At 33.1% G+C, this 18,954-nt stretch overlaps 1 protein-coding gene across 1 annotated transcript; it reads right to left on the bottom strand.

Moving 5' to 3' along the window:
- Nucleotides 1-13,805: 13,805 nt before the first annotated feature.
- On the bottom strand, nucleotides 13,806-17,837 carry LOC105775178 (zinc transporter 7). The gene is made up of 5 exons (XM_012597710.2): nucleotides 17,715-17,837; nucleotides 17,205-17,496; nucleotides 14,476-15,089; nucleotides 14,248-14,397; nucleotides 13,806-14,159 (listed from the first exon to the last, which is right to left on the bottom strand). The coding sequence occupies exons 1-5, from the start codon at nucleotides 17,835-17,837 to the stop codon at nucleotides 13,854-13,856; spliced, it is 1,485 nt and encodes a 494-aa protein (XP_012453164.2). The 3' UTR covers nucleotides 13,806-13,853.
- Between the last annotated feature and the right edge of the window lie 1,117 nt (nucleotides 17,838-18,954).

Here is an 18,954-nt window from a genome sequence, read left to right as displayed (position 1 = left end):
AAAATAAAAAAAAATCAAAGTCAAAAATAGGAAAAAAAGAAGAAGAAAAGAAAAATAAAGAGAAAAAAGAGAGGTCAAGGCGAAAACCCGCAAAGGGCGCTTTGACCAAAGGTGGATCTGAGTTAAAAACCCAAAAAGGGTGACTCAAATTTTGAGCAAAATGGGGCATGGACATCACCATTACCGAAGACTTCTAATGGCCATTGCTTCATTTTTTAAGAGGCTACTTCATGGATCAAGGTCATCCTATACCGGTACATAATTTCAGAGAGGATGGTTTTGGAAAATGCATTGAACTTAAATGATAGCACGATAACTGAGGTCTAAAATCAATTCAGAAACAGACACCACGTTTTGTGACTGAATTACCTAGAGGTAAACGAGGACTGGCATGAGAAATTACCATTTGCCCTTATTGCTTGTCGAACATCTGCACTAGGGCAACACCTCTCTTTTTGGTTTACAGGATTGAGGTAGTTTTACCTATTGAAATCCCCTCATTGCTTGTTGGAGGGATCCAATCGCGATGTGATCAGTTGGCCCTATAAAAAGGGTTAAAAGCTATTCATCGGGGTAGAATGTACCAGAAATAAATGATATAAGCCCATAATAAACAGGCTCGTCTCAGAGAATTCCACGAGAGGGCTGGATGTTGAAAAAGATTCTTCCTTAACGAACAGATTCTAAAAGGAAATGAATGCCAAACCGGGAATGTCCCTATGTTGTAAAGAAGACCATTTTCAGAGGAGCACTGATCCTGAGTGAGATTGCTAATCCTATAAACTTGGATCCAGTTAAGAAACACTTTGTTTAAAGAAGAATGAAGGACCAAGGTGAAAACCTGCAGAGGGCACTTTCAGTCAAGAAAAAAAACAAAAAAGAGATGAAAAAACGAAAATGAAAAATGAAAAATGAAATAGTAAAAATGGAGAGGCTAAGGGGAAAACCCGCAAAGGGCACCTTAGGCCAAAAGGGATTTGAGTTGAAAACCCGAAAAGGGCGACTCAAATATTGATCAGAAAGGGGTGAAGTGATCAAAGCAACTCAATCTTGATCAGATTGAGGCATGTGGTGATCTTGTTATGCCTGAATCAACAGGAAGGGATAGGCGACATCTCGGGGCATCGACAGAGCACTGTAGATCTCCTAAACACATGTCCAACTCAAAATGGTCTTCAGAAAGTTTGTACAGAGAAGTTCAAGCTGCGATATCTGGGGCACCCAATTCTCATATTATTTGTTGTTCTTGGAATACTTTTTTTCCTTTTCCAAATATACATTCCCAATTAATTTCTTTGTCATACTTCTTTACTATTTTCGATAATTTGTTCTTTCGAGCTATGCTCAGAACCAACTTTATTCTTATCTATTGTTATGACCTTTTTGCAAACATGTTGCATTGCAATAATGATTAATGGACTAATAAAACTTGCACAAAGGAAGTTTTGCATATTACTCTGAAAAGTTTCTAAATAATATAGGAGTCTGAAACAGGACTATTGTTTAGAACACACCAATTTTAAAGGTTGAAAATCTGAGAAGGAAAAGTCTGAATTTAGACTTTCTCTTTGAATTTCGTTGTCGAATGCATTGGTTGAACAAAATGATAAGATGACAGGTTAATGACAAAGCTTAAATGAACAAGCAAGCAATGATCATCAGGCAATAGGAAGAGGTTACCTCGAAGAAGAGAGTCTTCATTTGCGCATAAGTCTCTGGTACGACACCTTGGGAATGGTGTAAGGAACTAGAACGACTCAGATCCTGTATCCTTGAATTGTGATAAGGAAGGATTGAGGAAAGGCCACATATTTCTACGATTGGATTACAGTGGGAGAATGATGGTACAAATTTTGTGTCCTAGTGGATTTCACAGTGGGGGCAATCTGACTAAAGTGGTGCTTTGAAGAAGTCGGTCAAGTGAGAAGAAGTTGTAGCACGTCAGTCACAAAGCCTTAATAAACTTCGAGTAATGACAACCTTGACGGGATCGTTCTCGGAAAAATAAAATTCTGCATTCAGGCAAACACCATTCACACATGTCTAGTTAGGAGCATTTGATTCATTTTGATCATTCCATCCTAATCTTTAGGCATAATTAGGTTCATTATACAGGTCATGTTCCCCAGAGAACAGATCAATGAAGTTACCCACACCCCTGAAGTTGCAGTGGGATGGATTGAAGTCATCATATTAGATTTTATCTCCCTAAGTAGTAGTGGAGCAGATCGAAGACGGCGAATCTTATCTTCCTAAGCAGTAGTGAAGCAGATTTAAACCACCAGTCCTATCTCCCTAAGCAGTAGTGGAGCAGGTCGAAGATGGTAGATCTTATCTCCCTAAGCAGTAGTGGAGCAGGTCAAAGATGGTAGATTTTATCTCCCTAAGCAGTAGTGGAGCAGATCGAAGACGGCGAATCTTATCTTCCTAAGCGATAGTGAAGCGATTTAGGCCACCATCCTATCTCCTAAGCGAGAGTGGAGCGGTCGAAGATGGTAGATCCTATCTCCCTAAGCGATGAGTGGAGCAAGTCAAAGATGGTAGATTTTATCTCCCTAAGCAGTAGTGGAGCAGATCGAAGATGGCGAATCTTATCTTCCTAAGCAGTAGTGAAGCAGATTTAAGCCACCAGTCTTATCTCCCTAAGCAGTAGTGGAGCAGGTCAAAGATTGTAGATTTTATCTCCCTAAGCAGTAGTGGAGCAAATCGAAGATGGCGAATCTTATCTTCCTAAGCGAGAGTGAAGCGATTTAAGCCACCACCCTATCTCCCTAGCGAGAGTGGAGCAGGTCGAAGATGGTAGATCCTATCTCCCTAAGCAGTAGTGGAGCAGGTCAAAGATGGTAGATTTTATCTCCCTAAGCAGTAGTGGAGCAGATCGAAGATGGCGAATCTTATCTTCCTAAGCAGTAGTGAAGCAGATTTAAGCCACCAGTCCTATCTCCCTAAGCAGTAGTGGAGCAGGTCGAAGATGGTAGATCCTATCTCCCTAAGCAGTAGTGGAGCAGGTCAAAGATAGTAGATCTTATCTCTCTAAGCAGTAGTGGAGCAGATCGAAGACGGTGAATCTTATCTTCCTAAGCAGTAGTGAAGCAGATTTAAGCCACCAGTCCTATCTCCCTAAGTAGTAGTGGAGCAGATCGCATCAAGTCTTATCTCCCTAAGCAGTAGTAGAGCAGACAGAAGAAACCAATCCTATCTCCCTAAAGTTACAGTGGAGCGGATTAAAACCACAGATCTTATCTCCCTAAGCAGTAGTGGAGCAGATCGCATCAAGTCTTATCTCCCTAAGCAGTAGCGGAGCAGACAGAAAAAACACAAACATCGTCCCCCTGAAGTTGCTACGAAGAAGATTGAAGCTACAAGTTAGAACTCTCTGAAGGGCAATGGAGTGGATCGAAGCAACAAGACACAGTGGGCTGGAAGAATGCTATTTTAAGAGAAGCATCAAGAGAAGTCAAGACTCGGTGAGACCGGGCAAAATTGGTCTTTCTTAGTCTTTGCTCTATTCTCGTTACACGACAATGAGCAAAAAGGGGCAGCTGTAAGACCCAATTTATGCCCGGGCCCAAAATTACAACCCAAACTACAAACCCATGACCCAGGGCCCAATAAGCCCAAAACCTTAACTAGTTTTAGCAAAAATCAGAAACCTAGAAACCCTAGTGCGCCGTTCCCTACTTTGCTACCCATATGCGCCTTGTTGCCTACCACGCCCGAGGCACACCACCAAATGGGCCTTGCACCAAGATAGCAAGTTGACCTTGCCATGTACCGCAAATGAAGACAAAAGTAGAAGAGCAACAGGACGATGGCGAAACGAAAACAAAATAGCGAAGAAAATCGAATGTAAAGCGGCTATAAAAGCGAATCAAACAAATGTAAAAGGGATTTTTACGAGCATTGAAATATAAAAAAGCAGAATAGAAGTTTTAAAGGTTGATTTTTTACTTTTTTTTTATTTATTTATTTATTTTACAATTTTGTTTTAACGAAAATAGCAAAAAAAAAAGGAAAGAGCGCACCTGAATCGCTCTGTGGCTCCGTCGACGGAGGTCCACTCGCCGTCGTCGGAATCGGGTCTAAATGGGGTGCAAGGCTCTTCGTTCCCTCCGTTGAAGCCCGACCCCATAGCATGCCTAGAAACGGGCTTTAAAAGCCCTTCATCACGCTTCGTCGACCGTCGGTTTAATGGCGGTGCGGTGGACGGATGAACGGCGGTGTGAAATCCAACCGTCGGAAGGCATGGAGGAGGCTTTGAGAGGGTTGCTGCAGTTTTTTAGTATGAAGGGTGGGAAAATGAAAACTAAAAAAAAAAAAGGGTGTTTAAATAAAGATATTAAAAGCAGCGCCGTTTGGAGGAGGAAGACACATGCATGCTTGCCCGGTGGGTAATTTACGCCTTTGGTCCTTCCATGTTATTCAGCGCATTCAATGGGGTCCTTTTCCTTTAATTTATTTGCGATTTGTCCATAAATTTTATTTTTACTCAATTTAGCCTCTATTTATATCTTGGTTATTTTATTATTAAAACTATTATGATTATTATTAATATTATTATTATTATCTATGTCTTGTTAATTTCAAATTTTATTATATATATATGCGCATACATACATATTTATAATATATATACGTACATAACCCTTTTTTAATATATATAAATACTTATATGTTATATATACTTTGCACTTCATATATATATGTACGCATATGCATATATTTTCAATTTATATCTATATATATGCATACTTATGGTTTTTGTGCTTTATAATTTTATATATATACATAGATATGCATATTTGTTTTTTATATATGTATATACATTCATATAAGTTATAATTTAAATATATAGATACACATACATAAATATTTCATCTTTTATAATTAGTATTGTTATCGTTGTTTTATTTGATATTTATTTATTCATTTATTCAAGTGTTCATTATATTTATGAAATGCTTTAGATTTTTATTCATTTATTATTTCATGTATCTTTGATTCGTTTATTATGTATTTTATTTGTTGCTCATTTTAGTTGTGCTTGTATTATTTTACTTACATTATTATTGTTGTTATTCCATGATGCTCATTTTTATTTAGATTTCAAAAAAAGAAATTTTAAAAATATAAGTAATATTCGGTATTTTAGATCTTCGAGAGAATCGAGCCCTAACGTATTGGGTTCCGACTTTCTTCGTTGAATTTAAATAATCGAGATTACTCTTTTAAAAATGATAAAAAGCTCGTTATCGAGAATTCAATACGTTGTGTCCTAACGCATTGGATGTGACACGTTGTTTTCTCGAAACGAGGATTTTTCGAAATAAATGCAATATTCAATGTTTAATATTTTGAGAAATTGTGCCCTAACGTATTGGGTTGCTATTTCTTCATTTGATTTAAACAATTAAATATTCTTTTAAACTTTATTACACGAATCTTTTTAAACTCAAGTTTTAAACGATGTCGGGAATTAAAAAAAGGATCGTGTCCTAACTTACTAGTCGTGATTCCTTTTTTTTAATCCAAGATAGTTAAATGTCTTTTAAATAAGCATTTTTTCATTCGCGTATCGGGAATTCGAGACATTGTTTCCTAACTTACTGGATATGATTCTCTTTCTCGGATAACGTGAAATATGCCCTTTTCATGAAAATTTTCAACGTTTTAATACAAGGATCGTATTTTTTAAATTTCTTCAAAGTTCTCAGTTTTCGACATTAAGACATTAACTAATCAACTAGGAACCAATTATGTGCGTATCGAGGGTGCTAATCCTTCCTCGTACGTAACCGACTCCCGAACCTGTTTTTCTGAATTTCGTGGACCAAAACTGTTGTTTTAATAGAATCAAATCGTTTATTAAAAACAACCACTTTTCAAGATGACCCGATCACACCTCATCAAAAAAGATTGGTGGAGACTCCCGTTTTTAGTTTTCATTTTCAAAATCCAAATCGACCCCGTTTTCATCCAAAAAATAAATAAATAAATAAATAAATAAATAAATAAATAAATATAGATAAAAATTATAAAATATAAAAATATATATATCTATGTGAATCATAAAGAAAATAAAAATAAAAATATAAAAATATACATATTTTAAAATGTAAAAAATATATATATAAGTATGTATATATATAAATCAAAGATATGTATGTATATAATTAAATCTAAAATTAAAAAGGTACAAATGAGTAACTAATAATAATAATAATAATAATAATAATGAGATTAAAATATTTAAACTTAGATCAATAAACAAATTGGAAATATAATAACAATAACAACACAATATAATAGTATAATAATGAGGAATAAATAAAATAATTGAGTTAATTAATAAAATAATAAAATTACAAAAAAGGACTAATTTGAATTATAAGGAAAAGATTTGGGGCAAAATCAAAAGTAAAATAAAAGGAAAAGACCAATCTGAACACGCGAATAACATGGAGGGACTGAAAGGGTAATTTTTTCTTTCCTCCAAAACGACATCGTTTCAGCGAGGACTAAATTGAAATCGCGAAAAAATCACTGTGCAAAATTGAAAAAACAAAAATACTTAATTAAAAACATAAAGAAGGCGGAAGGGCTAAAAGTGCAAATTAGTCCTTCCATCTTAAAACACGCGGATCTTAGAGCAGGCAGGTCGAGTTCGAGTCGGCCTCCCCAAAACAATGCCGTTTTGGCGCCTGTGGAGGCCGGATGAAACAACGCCGTTTCCCACAGGCTATAAAAGCCAAAATTTTTAGAATTTTTTCATTTTCACCCTCCCCCTTAAAAAACTAAGCAATATCCTTTCTACTCCCCCACACTCCGGTCGAGCGTTCAATCAAAGGCCACTGTGTCGGCCGTCGATGCCGCCGTGCACGGTGGCCGACGAGGGTAAAAAGTGTCCTTTTTTTAGATACTAACCCCCTGAGTTCGGATCCGGCCTCAAAACAACCAAAAAACAAAGGGCAAGAGGCCGTCAACGTTCTCAACGACCGATTTTAGGCACCAGAGAAGAGGTCTCCGACGACAAAGACGCGGATCGACTCCGGTAGGTTCTTTCCCTTTTCTCTCTCTTTTTTTTTATATTTTCGTATATGTAAAATAAAATAAATAAATAAAAGGAATATATAACCAAAATAAGTGCCTAAAACGAAAAAAAACCTTGAAAGTGTTGTGTTTTTTTATTTCATGCTCGTGGAAAAAAAAGGGGGGGAAGAAGACCCCGTTTACAATAGTTGTTATGGCTTTATAGCCATTTTTTTACAATATTTTTTGCTTGTCATTTCTCTGTAGGCAAGTGGGTGAAGTAGGTGCGGCGGTGGCAGAGCAGGTGGCGCGGCAACGGCAGCAAGGGGTCAGGGGTCAGAAGACCCTAAGTGCGGCGCACCTAGGGTTTGACCCTTCTTCTGTTTCTGATTTGATGTTAGGCTTTAGGCTACTGTTAATCGGGCTTAGGGTTATTGGGCCGAGTATTGTAATTGGGCTTGGTTTTTAAATGTTTAGGGTCTGTTGTTTGGGTTGGTTGGATTTGGTTGGGTTAGGGGTATTGGGCCAGGTCTTTTGGGTTTGGTTTTGGTTGTAATTGGGTTTTTGGGCCCCTAGTAAACTTGGGCTTGTACATATTTATTCTACAAGCAGTATTAAAATATTTAATTTTTTAAAATATTTTACTATACTTCTAAAAAGACATTTATCAACCTCTTGACTTTCCTTGTGGAATTTAAAAAATTCAGTAATAAATTATGAGAAATCACTTAGTACACTGCCAATGAAGTTTTTAGACTTCACTAGCAGGACCAAGGGATTGACAAGTGTTTTATAAGAGTATAATAAAATATTTAAAGGAAAGAGAGACATGTCAATTTTTTAAGGTTACTTGTGGAATAAAAAAAGTATTAAATCCTCACCCTATTTATATTCATATTTTTAATTTAATTTTTAATCTTAATTCATATTTTAAATATTATGTTATAACAAAATGAAAATTTATTAATATTAAGGGGAACGATCTACTTACACAATGTAAAAATTAAAGTAATTTTACACACTTCCGTAACTATTTATATGATTAATATTTTAATAATACAATCATTATATTTTAGGTAATAATACAAACCCAAAAAATAAACTTCGAAAAAAATAAAATTCATGTTTTAAACGGGCCGAGCTTCAGACAAGATTTTTTTAGTTTGGACCTGACCCGAATTTAACTATTTTTTTGCTGCTGTTTACTGCTTTTATGTTGTTATTTTTTTGCTGTTATGTTGTTATTTTGCTACTATTATTTAGATATTGTACAACTCTTATTTTATTTTTAATTTTGCTATTATTTTAGAAATATTTGTTTGCTAAGTTGCAACTATATGTTAGTTTTATTTAAGTATAAAGAATTTTTTTAAAATATATTTTTAATTTGTTGAGAAACATTTATTTTAATATTTTTAGAGTATTTGATGTATTATATTTTTTAAATTTATTTTTATATAAAAAAATCTAAAAAATTTAATACAAACGGGTTCAGATTTAGTATTTTTTATCTGAGTTGAACTTAAATAAAATTTTAGGCGCATTTTTTTAGTTGAGCCGAGTCCAAACCCAAAAAACTAATCTAAAATTTTTATATTAACCCAACCCATAATCAGATCTACTACAAATCCTCCTTCTACAAGATAAAGCAGTACTCAACCTCTTAATAACCATATTGCAGTATGTGGAAGCCACAAGTTGTTGATAGCTCACAAACAAAAGTGCTTAGGCAGCTTTCCTAATAGTCGCCCCTTCTTATCCCTTTTTTCCACGAACTTTAAAGAGTGTTTTCCACAATTTTTTTAATGGATTCTAGTGGAAATATGTTTTCTTTTTAATTTTGAATTTTTATGTAATTTTATAAAGTAAAGATCAAATTAAGGCTAAAAAATTTATTTGATTTTTTTTTTATATGTCAGGTCAACAACACTAAGGGTAAATTTGAATGGAAAGATGAAGATTTTAAATCGAAAAAGTACAGGACTCAAAATCCTAAAGCTAAAATAGAAGGGCTAAATAGATTTAAAGCATAAAAGAAGTCCATTTTCATGGTTAAAACTGCCTGCCTAAGCTTATTTATACCGACAAGTATTTCAGAAGAGTAAGAGCAAAGCAGGGAAAAGAAAAGCAGATGGCGTACCTTTTGGCTATGATCAATAACTTACAATTTTTTCTTTTTTTCTTGTTCTTAACAGAGCAAACCCAGAAAGTAGTGATTTGAGAAAGATGACTTCATCATACTTTAAAAGAAAGGAAGCAGCTCAGTAATGACTAGCCAACAACCCTAAAATGTCGTATACCAAAACATATTTTAATGGGAAAATATTCTATATGCTATCACTCTAAATTCTGAATCTGATTATTCAATACTCACAACTTTGGCTTTTACCAACTAAGCAAAGTGGTTTTCTTTCTTCTTCTTTTTTTCTCCTTTTTTTACCAACTAAACATATAGTCCTTGAGGGTCTCAACATATTGTTGATGATTGGAAAGGTATTTGATATGGTTTGTGATAGGAGAGATCGTATACTTTACAGCTTTAGTGACAATAGAGCCAGCTAGGGTAGTAACAAACTCCATTCAGAGATCAAACAAGAAGTAAACTGAATAACCACAGCGACAACAAAGACCAAAACAAAATCAGAAGAAAAAGTTACAAATAAAATGAGCAAAAAGTAAAGCTTCTGTAAACCAAGAAGTAAGACCAAATCAACCAAAATGAAAGCAGATGGCGTACCTTTCGAACGTATAAGAGAAGGATTCAGCGATTAGTTGTCGCAGTTACGAACGAGCGAAAAGATAATATTCTTAACAGAGTAATGCGAGAAGTAATTTGACAAAGGGCAGCTCAATCTAAACAAAATTTGAAATGTAAACAATAGAATCCTAAAGAAACACAAATACTTGAGAGTGCAGCTTTATGGATTCTTATCATTTGGTGGCTACAGCTGAAAAGTTGACAAAAGAAAGCAACACTCTATCGCCAATTATTTTCCCTTTTGGTGAAGGTGACAAAAGAAAGGAACACACTCTCGCCAATTATTGTGTTTGATATTAGCTTTTCATGGTGTTGGAAAAATATTAACCATTTGATAAAAAGCAATTAATCTAAATCATTCAGAAAAAAAATACAATTTACTAAACTAAAATTACTTATTTTATCTGTCTAGATTTTATCTTTTATAAAATGGTGGTCGTTATATTGCTATAGGGAAGTAATCGTAAATTTTCATCAAATAAAAAAAGTGAGAATGTTAAAAGAGTTATAATATTACTTAAAGATTTAAACAATACGATGTTATACAGAAATAGTTTAATAAAGAATGTACATCATAAATATGAATATTGCTATTATAAGTGAAAAGTTGTTATAGAAATTAAAATAAAATATTAATATCAATTTTAGTAAAAATTTAATAATTACAATGAAATGGTGTCATAGTGGGTGATTATTATAAAAGATTGTATTCCCATATCTATATTTTAATATGTATTTAATAATTAATATTTCAAGGAAAATTAATCATATTTATATCAAACGTAGTGTATTTATCCTTTGCTTCTCATGATAGTTAAAAGCTTGTCAGGATCTACATCAGCAGAAGCAAGAAAAGTAGCAAAAGTGATAAAGGATGAGAAGGATGAACGCGAAAGCGGATCGTAAAGTTTGTCAAAATCACGGATTTGACTTAGGGTTCTAAACGTTCGGAAAGAAATTGGATTTTGACACAATCTGAAACGAAATTGAATCCAAGTCAGATAAAAAAATTAAAATAAATGACTAAAATAAAATAATAAATTAAAGATTAAGGAAGCAAATAAAGAAGATAAATGAAAAGATAGAACGTGGTGTATATAAGTCCTAATAAGCCTTGGAAACACGAAGAATTCACAATCCCCTTCAAGCGGCTCTAATTTCCCCTTCAAGATAGAAACCTTGGCAATAAAAAGTTTGAAAATGATCCCCACAATCTAAAATGATTGTTAAAACTCTTCTAAAAGAAACTCAAGAAAAATTCTTGAAAAAAAAACCCAGAGAGAATTTATTAACTCAAAAGATAAATAGAATAATAATGAATAAGGCCTACATATAGGCTAGCTAAATAAATCTAAATAAAACTTTTAAGTATACTAGAATTCTAATTTAATCTAAATAAGAAGTAGTTTTAAATTGAATTTTCTTGTTAATATAAAACTCCTAAATAACTTTAAATACTTAATAATTATAAAAAAATTAGAATAAAATAATAATAAAATAATAAGATCTAACAACTATAATATTAGGCTCATATATAATAAAAAAAGTAAGTCTAAAACCTGAACCCAATATGATTTAAACACGAATTAAAAGCCCAAAATTCGTAACTCCCGTCATAATCCCGTTCAAAAATTCTGCTCGCGCAGTCTTCACTAAAACAGTCATAACTTGAGCTTCCGAACTCAAAATCGAGTGATTCGAAATGTGTTTCGAAGCTAAGAGATTGATCTTCAAATGCCATGAGACATCTCAACCCAAAAAATGCCAGAATCCCATCCACAAAGTCATCGCAAGTGTGCTAATTTCCCAAGCCTGAAAATTGGCAGTTTTGATGATTGGAATCTAATAAATTTCACTCCATTCGTGCATGTATCAAAAAGACATTAATATTGGGAGAAATTTTATTACTTTAATCTTTTAATTTTTAAATTTTAATATTTTTTAAAACAAAAAAATTGAATTTTTGAAACTAAAGGAATTTCTTTATCAATTAACTTTTATTCAAAATAACATAATTTAAAATTTTGAAAATTATGGAGGCAAATCCAGGAGTTGACAGGAGCCCGGCTCTCTTAAAATAAAAATTATTATTTGAACTCTTTAAAAATTTTAAAATTTTAAATTAATAAAAAATTACACTTTAACTCTTCCAAATTATGAAAATTTAATTCTATCCGTTTAAAGATTGAAATTCTTTTAAAGCAATAATGATGCACATTCCTACCACTTTCTACAGTTCGCATTAATTTCTTTTTAGATATAGTGAGACTTAAAGTAAAGGATGCACTTTGCCACCACTTTCTAAAATGCCTTCAATTGATTGGGTGTTTCTTTTTAGAAAGAAAGAACTTTTAATATTATTAAAGAACTTTTAATATTATTTTAAGAATTAAAATGCAAACTTAAAATTAAGAGTACAAGTGATACATTATATTTGCAAGCTAGTCGAATTGGATTCAAAAATCTTAATATTTTATCGAAAATTATTGAGTAGAGCTCGAGCTATTGATTAAGCTGAATTTAAATATTGAAATACTTGATTCAAGTAGCCCACAAACCTAATTAAGCATTCCATTTAAATATATTTTACTTACAAAATTACATTTTATCTTTGATATATAAAAGAGCTTAATTATAAATGAGTTTGATTATAAAAATTGATAAACGAGCTTAATCAGCTCAATTATGTTTTGAATCAAGACTGAGCTTAAAAAGTGATGTTTGAGTCAAGTTCAAGCTTGTCATTATTCGGGCTCTGCTGGGCTCGATTATACCTTTAAAATAGATGTATAAAATGTTGAAAAAATTGTAATTTTTAGAAACTTTGTAGCATATTCTCAATTGGTATAAGTGGAGAATTTAATCATAAAATTATGATTTTATATTCTACTCTATGATACCTTTACAACAGTATATCATATGCTCAAAATGGTTGAGTGATGAGCGAGAAATTAATACTCAAAGTAAGTTACTTGTGAATATTTGTTGAGGAAAAGAAAAGCTTAGATCTCATTGATTAAATACCAAATGTGAGATGTGTTTATATATGAGAACCCACTTAAAGGATGATTGAATGACTAAGTTTGAAACTTTGTCTCACGCACAGGGGGTGTAGATCCGAACCCATCGGGGTTGAAGCGCATTCGCACTACATGGGGGATGTGAAATGTCTAGACCGGTCAGTTGGGCCTATGGATATTTTAAGCCCAACACAAAATTTATTTTTCTCAACAAATATATATAAAATATAATTTAAAAAGGACATATATTATGATTTAATTGCTCATTTAATACAGATTTTGTATATTTAATTATGGATATTTCCAAAATTCCTCCATCTTGAATGCTTGAGAATTCTTCAAAAATTTTTACACTAAAAAACTCTGTAAAACCAAGTTTATTTTGCTCTCGAAAATTCTTCTCTTTTTCTCTCTATATTTTCCAATGTTCTGATGATAGAAAAAGGCAAGGTTGTTCATTGGTCTCTGTAGAGATGCTACTATTTCGGTCATTGTGTTGTTGTATCCTATTAGACAGTCTCCCAACATTTCACCAAGTACAGTAGAAGCGGACAAATCTATCTTAAGGAAACTGTGTAAAACAAGTCCCAACATCTAGTAAAATTTGATTCTTTATCCGATTTTTGGTTTTCTAATCTTATTTATTGGTTTTTAGTATTTGATATTTTAAATACAAATTATTTAATTTGTTTATTTATAGCATAACTCTGTCCTTATAGCTTGCACCAAAGAGACTTTGTGGCTATAAGCATTGGCTTAAAGACATCTACATCTGATGTAACATTAAACAGTTTAAATTATAATGATATTGACACAAAATTGAAGTTTGCATACTTTTCTGATATATATACTTTGTGATGAGCCCTGCAATATGGAGTAAACGATCTTAAAGATCAATGTTCAAGCCTGTTGCCTAAATTCTTTGCCTAAATTTTATAATTGATTGAATAAGTGTTGATCCACTATAAACTCATCTGTTGAAGCAAAAAAAAAAAAAAAAAAAGAAGATTAAAAAAATACAAAAAGACATGTATATGTTGAAATGACTAAGCCCATTTTGCCATCAAAGACATAAATCCAGCACCAAGTAAAACTGCAACATATGACCAAGCCTGGAGCTTCATATTTGTTTGAAGCTTAGGGCCCAGAAAATCAGCTGCAAGGAGATCAACCAGTGCCATGTAATTCAGCAACCCTGCTGAGCAAGCATTAAGTAGTCCCACCACCATAAGTGAAGTTGGACTCGTCTCACTGTAAACCTTGGACAAACCAATTCCCAGAACTATTCCAAGTGGCGTTGTGGCTGAAAAGAAGAATACCATGATTGCTTTCATTTTTATCTCATATTCAGCCTGCACATATCAAACATAATGTTAATCAATATTGTACACTAAATGGATGTTTGAATGAGAAAATATATAGTGCAATGTTGGGGGTTACCTGCAGTATGCATCCACCAAGTCCCATCCCCTCAAACACTTGATGGAAGCAAAGGGCAGCAATGAGTGATCGAATGGTGCATTGGTTGCCAGAGGCTCCCATTGCAAGGCCAATCACCACTGAATGAACTACAATTCCCAACTCTAATACCTACATTTAGGAAATATATAATGTAAAGACTTGAAAAGCAAAACCATCGAATTTGAGGATTCAAACATGTATATATACCTGAGCAATAACTCGATGCCTTAACAATTGTGATGATACGTCGTCATTCATCTCAAGTGAATGGCTATGGCCGTGTTCAAAATTATCGACTTGTACAACGTTCGTATTTTCCAATCCACCACCATTGTTAGCATCCGCCATTAAAGCTTTACCGCAACGTTTCTTGTATACACTCATTGCAAATGAATCCACCATAAGGGTCAACACAGCCGACAGCATTGCGACGAAGGTTGTGAAAGGGAACTTCCTCCATGGGTTTTCAGGCAAAAACCCGGACATAAGGTCGTTAAAAGAATCCGGTAGCACGTGCATGTACCCAGTCGCTAGAATAACACCGGAGGAAAATGCCTTGACAATGGTGAACAAGTCCCTGTCGGGTTTAAGTGACGGAACCTGACCAGAAAACAATGGCAGACACACGCCAATCATGCTGGATAGTAAAATTGCGACAATGGCAATGATTTTTAGCTTCATGGATTCTCTGTAGTTATGGCATCCATTAGTCTTGGTCTCTGCTTCACATTGAGCCAATACAAGTGGAGTAGAAGATGAAAAGATGATGAAAAGAACAAGGAAGGTTGAGTTTGCAAGGGATTTTAGAACTGATTTCATGGCTGCCAAGAAAGGTTTACAGTTACGTTGGATTGTGAGGCTTAACCACCTGGTTTAGAGGGAATGAATATATACATTTTATGGCCAAATATTACTCGTAATTTTTTTTTTGCCTCATTTGTAATTTTTCAGATTTGGTGATATTATTGTGATTAAAATTTCTAATATGTCCTTACATCATTTTTAGAGGATCGTTGATTAAGTGGTAAATTTAACGAGAAATGTGATGGTATTTTGGTATTTTAGCCTCGAAATAAGGAAACCTGTGCATGGCGTGTGATATGCGTGACTCGCCTCAGACTTTCTCAACCTTTAACTTTTTTAATAACACTAAGCACACGTCAGACGTAAGCCTTTTCACTGACGTGGGATTCTTTTTCCATGCAATAATATTATTATAGTCAATCTTTAAATGTTGTCTTTAAAATATTTCAAAAAAAAAATTGTCTTTAAAAGTTGAAACGATAAAATGATATTATGAAATAGTACTAGATTAACAATATTGCATCTTTATTTTAAATTATTCTCCCAACTTTAAAATATTTTAAACTATTTATCTCATGCTTTTATTATTGAAACTATTAATGAAAAATAATATTTTTAGAGAAAAGTAAAATGTTGTTGATACAACTTTTAAAAATAAAAATTAAAAATAAAGTGAAAGAGAAAATGAATGATAATTTTGTAATAACTTTGAAAACCTTGAAATCAATATTTTTACAATAATTATTTTTTAAGTTTTTATTTTAAATTATATCGATAAGATTTGACGTCTCATTTCATGATTTTAGCAATGAAGAACATTATTGATATAATATTGATAATTTAGAAATGTAATTTACAATATTTTGAGTTTGAGGACTATTTTAAAAGAAGGGCCATAGTTTGGAGATATTTGGTGCAATTAACTCTAATAATAATGACATGACAAAGTTTAAAAAGGTTAAGTTAGAATTTTGGAGATATATTATTGGAAGAAAAGTCAAAATTTATAGACTGTAAATATATTGAGATTAAAGGTAGAATTTTTATGGATAACTCAAGTTCAAATTCATAAAAAAATACATATAGAACCCTAAAATCAAAGAAATTTATTCTATGGAACAAATGTCAATAACCCAGTAAAAAACAAGTAAAAAGACACCATTTTGGAAAGGTGGAAATGGCAATGGAAACTTCAAAAACATTAAATAAATAGGTAACAAAATGTATACAAAAAATGTTTAATTTACAAAAAAATTAACCTGGGATGAAAATGGCTTAACGTTGCCGTTTGTCTTCTTTTTCTTCTTCTTCTTGCTGTAAACTTAGGGGGGAAAATTGGCGGCGTTAGAGAATCATCAAGATATATGAAGGATAACAATTGTTTTCCCGATAAAACTTTTCCATATTTTGCTTTTATTTCCATTAGGTCGATTTAGTTTCCATATTCAACTTCCCTTCATTAAATAAGATCTCAAAAAGTCAGTATTTTTATTCATTATTGCCATTTTATATTTATCAAATCTGAAATTTTTGAAGATATATCAACAATAATAGTCAAATTTGGCACTAATATATTACCAGTAATGCTGGTTAAATTTTAGAACATTCGGCACCAATATATTACCAATCTGAGTAATGCACCATTTGACAGCACTTACGTTCTTAACTTCATATATATATGTATATGTATGTATGGTTGAAGCTGATTAATGGGAATTCAGCTTGCATCCCAATATAATGTACACAAAATTGCCTTACTTCATAATATTGTTAGTACATAGATTAACATAGCAATGGAACTCATAATATGACACCCAGATTTTATAGATTAATACATCATAAAGCTATTCAACTAACAGTACTTACAGAAGAGTTATCACTAGAAGCATGTAGTCTGTAATGCGAATCATATAAGCATTAGCCTCGTATGGCCAAAGTGTTCCCATATATTATGTTCTTATCTGTTTATGAACACATTAAGCTTATCCGAGCCTAAATTGATCCGGTTCCCGTAATAAAAGCTAAGTTTGGGGTTCAAATCCTGACATTTATATAGATCAATCAATGGGTACCAGACGATTCAATTAACACATAGTATTCTGCTCACTACATACGCATATAATCTAAAGTACCTTCAGCAAATGCAAGGCGCAACGCAGCATTCTTGCCCTTCAACTGTCTCACGGTTACATTATATTGAAGCTCCCAACCCCACAGATTACTGTCCTTGGAGTTAATTTTTGCTATGAGGCCATTGATGAGTCCTCGAAGAGTTGAGGTCATCTCGTTATATTCACGTTCCATTTGGGACAACAGTTCTTTTCTGCAATTAATCTCGTATATGAGACTGCAAACAAGCCTGCGATCATTCTTCAGCTCCTCCTCGTAGTTGGTGTTCTCCATTTCAATGGAAGATTTAAGTGCCTGCAAATATCATTATCAAATCACATAAATGGATTAAGATAGAGGTATCCTAAAAAGTTCAACAATAACACTAAGAAGCAAAGCCAAGTTCATATATTGAGATTAAAACCCCAAATGTTGGAATCATAATATTAGTTACTAAAATCAAAGAAATCCATTCACTATAACTACAAATAGGACGAAGAACCAAAATTATTCTCTGTTTTTCCATTTTCTACTTTTTCATTATTGACATTATTGAAGAATTTTTCAACAATAAGCTTCACCACTTTGCTGTTGCCTTTGGAAATGGAAATTGGTTTCATTTCCATATTGCCAAGCATTTTCCCACAAATTCCCATACTAAAAAAAGAAACATGAAATTTGATCACAAAAACTCAATGAATCACTTGCCAAGCAAAAGTAGGATTCAAGGGTATGAAACACCCTTAGCAAAATTCAGGATATCATTTGATTTACATAAAACACATTGCAAATTTTAAAACCCTGTTTGAATTTTTTTCAAAGAGAAACATGTCTAAGTGTGCAGGTCCCTTCTTGTTTAATTTTATTGGAAGAAATTGTTTAATTGAATTTCTTTTAAATCTTAAGATAGTAGTAGAAGGATCAAAAGCAAAATTGGACCTTCTTCCTTCAATTCTGGCCAATATATCAGAAAATTAGCACTGTTGACCAGCAGATATATAAGCAACAATTTATTCCCAGAAAACTTGAGGTATTCACTGTTCAACAGAGTAAAACTGGCCAAAACCCAGTAAAAAGAAAAGAAAAAAAAACTCCAATGCAATCTTAAGTGCGCGGAACCCATGAACATGAAAACTAAACCCAGGGGGAAAAAAGCAACAAAGCTGAAAAAATGGCAAAAAAAAAGAAATCAAATTCACAGTTCAAGAGAGTAAAACAGACCGAACCCAGTAAAAGAAAGAAAGAAAACTCTAATTGCAATCTTAAATGCACAAAAACCCATGAATATGAACACCAAACCCAGGGGAAAAAAAAGAAGATTGCAATCTTCTCTGTATCGTTCCAATTTTATCGGATGTGGGATATTTTCTAACCAGGGCCCTGAAGTATGCTACCACGTCCTGACTATGCCAGCCTGAATAGAGGCCCGATGTCTTCGGAGTGGCACATAACAAAAACGTGGTTTAACACACGTTACACGTGGCAAGCTCAGTGTTTATCACTTATACCAACTTGATTATTAGAATTTTGAGAAAAAAAAATATATATAAACCAATGTTACTTTCATATTTGACTTCACATTATAATTGGATTTCTGTAAAATTTGATTTGCCACAGTTGTAGGTTAAAATATTTGGGTTTGCCTTGGAACCAATGTATATTACCAATCATTAATGCTGCTCTATAAAACGTAAATCCCAATATTGATATTATATTGGAATATACTTCACTAATACGTATGCATGTATGTATAGATGGGAATTCAATAGCATT

The sequence above is a fragment of the Gossypium raimondii genome, chromosome 10, assembly GCF_025698545.1.
Source record: "Gossypium raimondii isolate GPD5lz chromosome 10, ASM2569854v1, whole genome shotgun sequence".
Taxonomy (NCBI): Eukaryota; Viridiplantae; Streptophyta; class Magnoliopsida; order Malvales; family Malvaceae; genus Gossypium; species Gossypium raimondii.
The sequence above is the reverse complement of the archived record's forward strand: the minus strand, read 5'-3'. Positions and strand labels throughout refer to the sequence as shown.

Excerpts from the sequence above, each read along its gene's own strand:
- LOC105775178 (XM_012597710.2), bottom strand. The coding sequence starts at position 17,837 with ATGGGAATTTGTGGGAAAATGCTTGGCAATATGGAAATGAAACCAATT. Across the intron at positions 17,497-17,714 it reads ATAATGTCAATAATGAAAAA|GCACTTAAATCTTCCATTGA; the intron begins GTAGAAAATGGA and ends TGATATTTGCAG. Across the intron at positions 15,090-17,204 it reads GCGCCTTGCATTTGCTGAAG|CCATGAAATCAGTTCTAAAA; the intron begins GTACTTTAGATT and ends CTTTCTTGGCAG.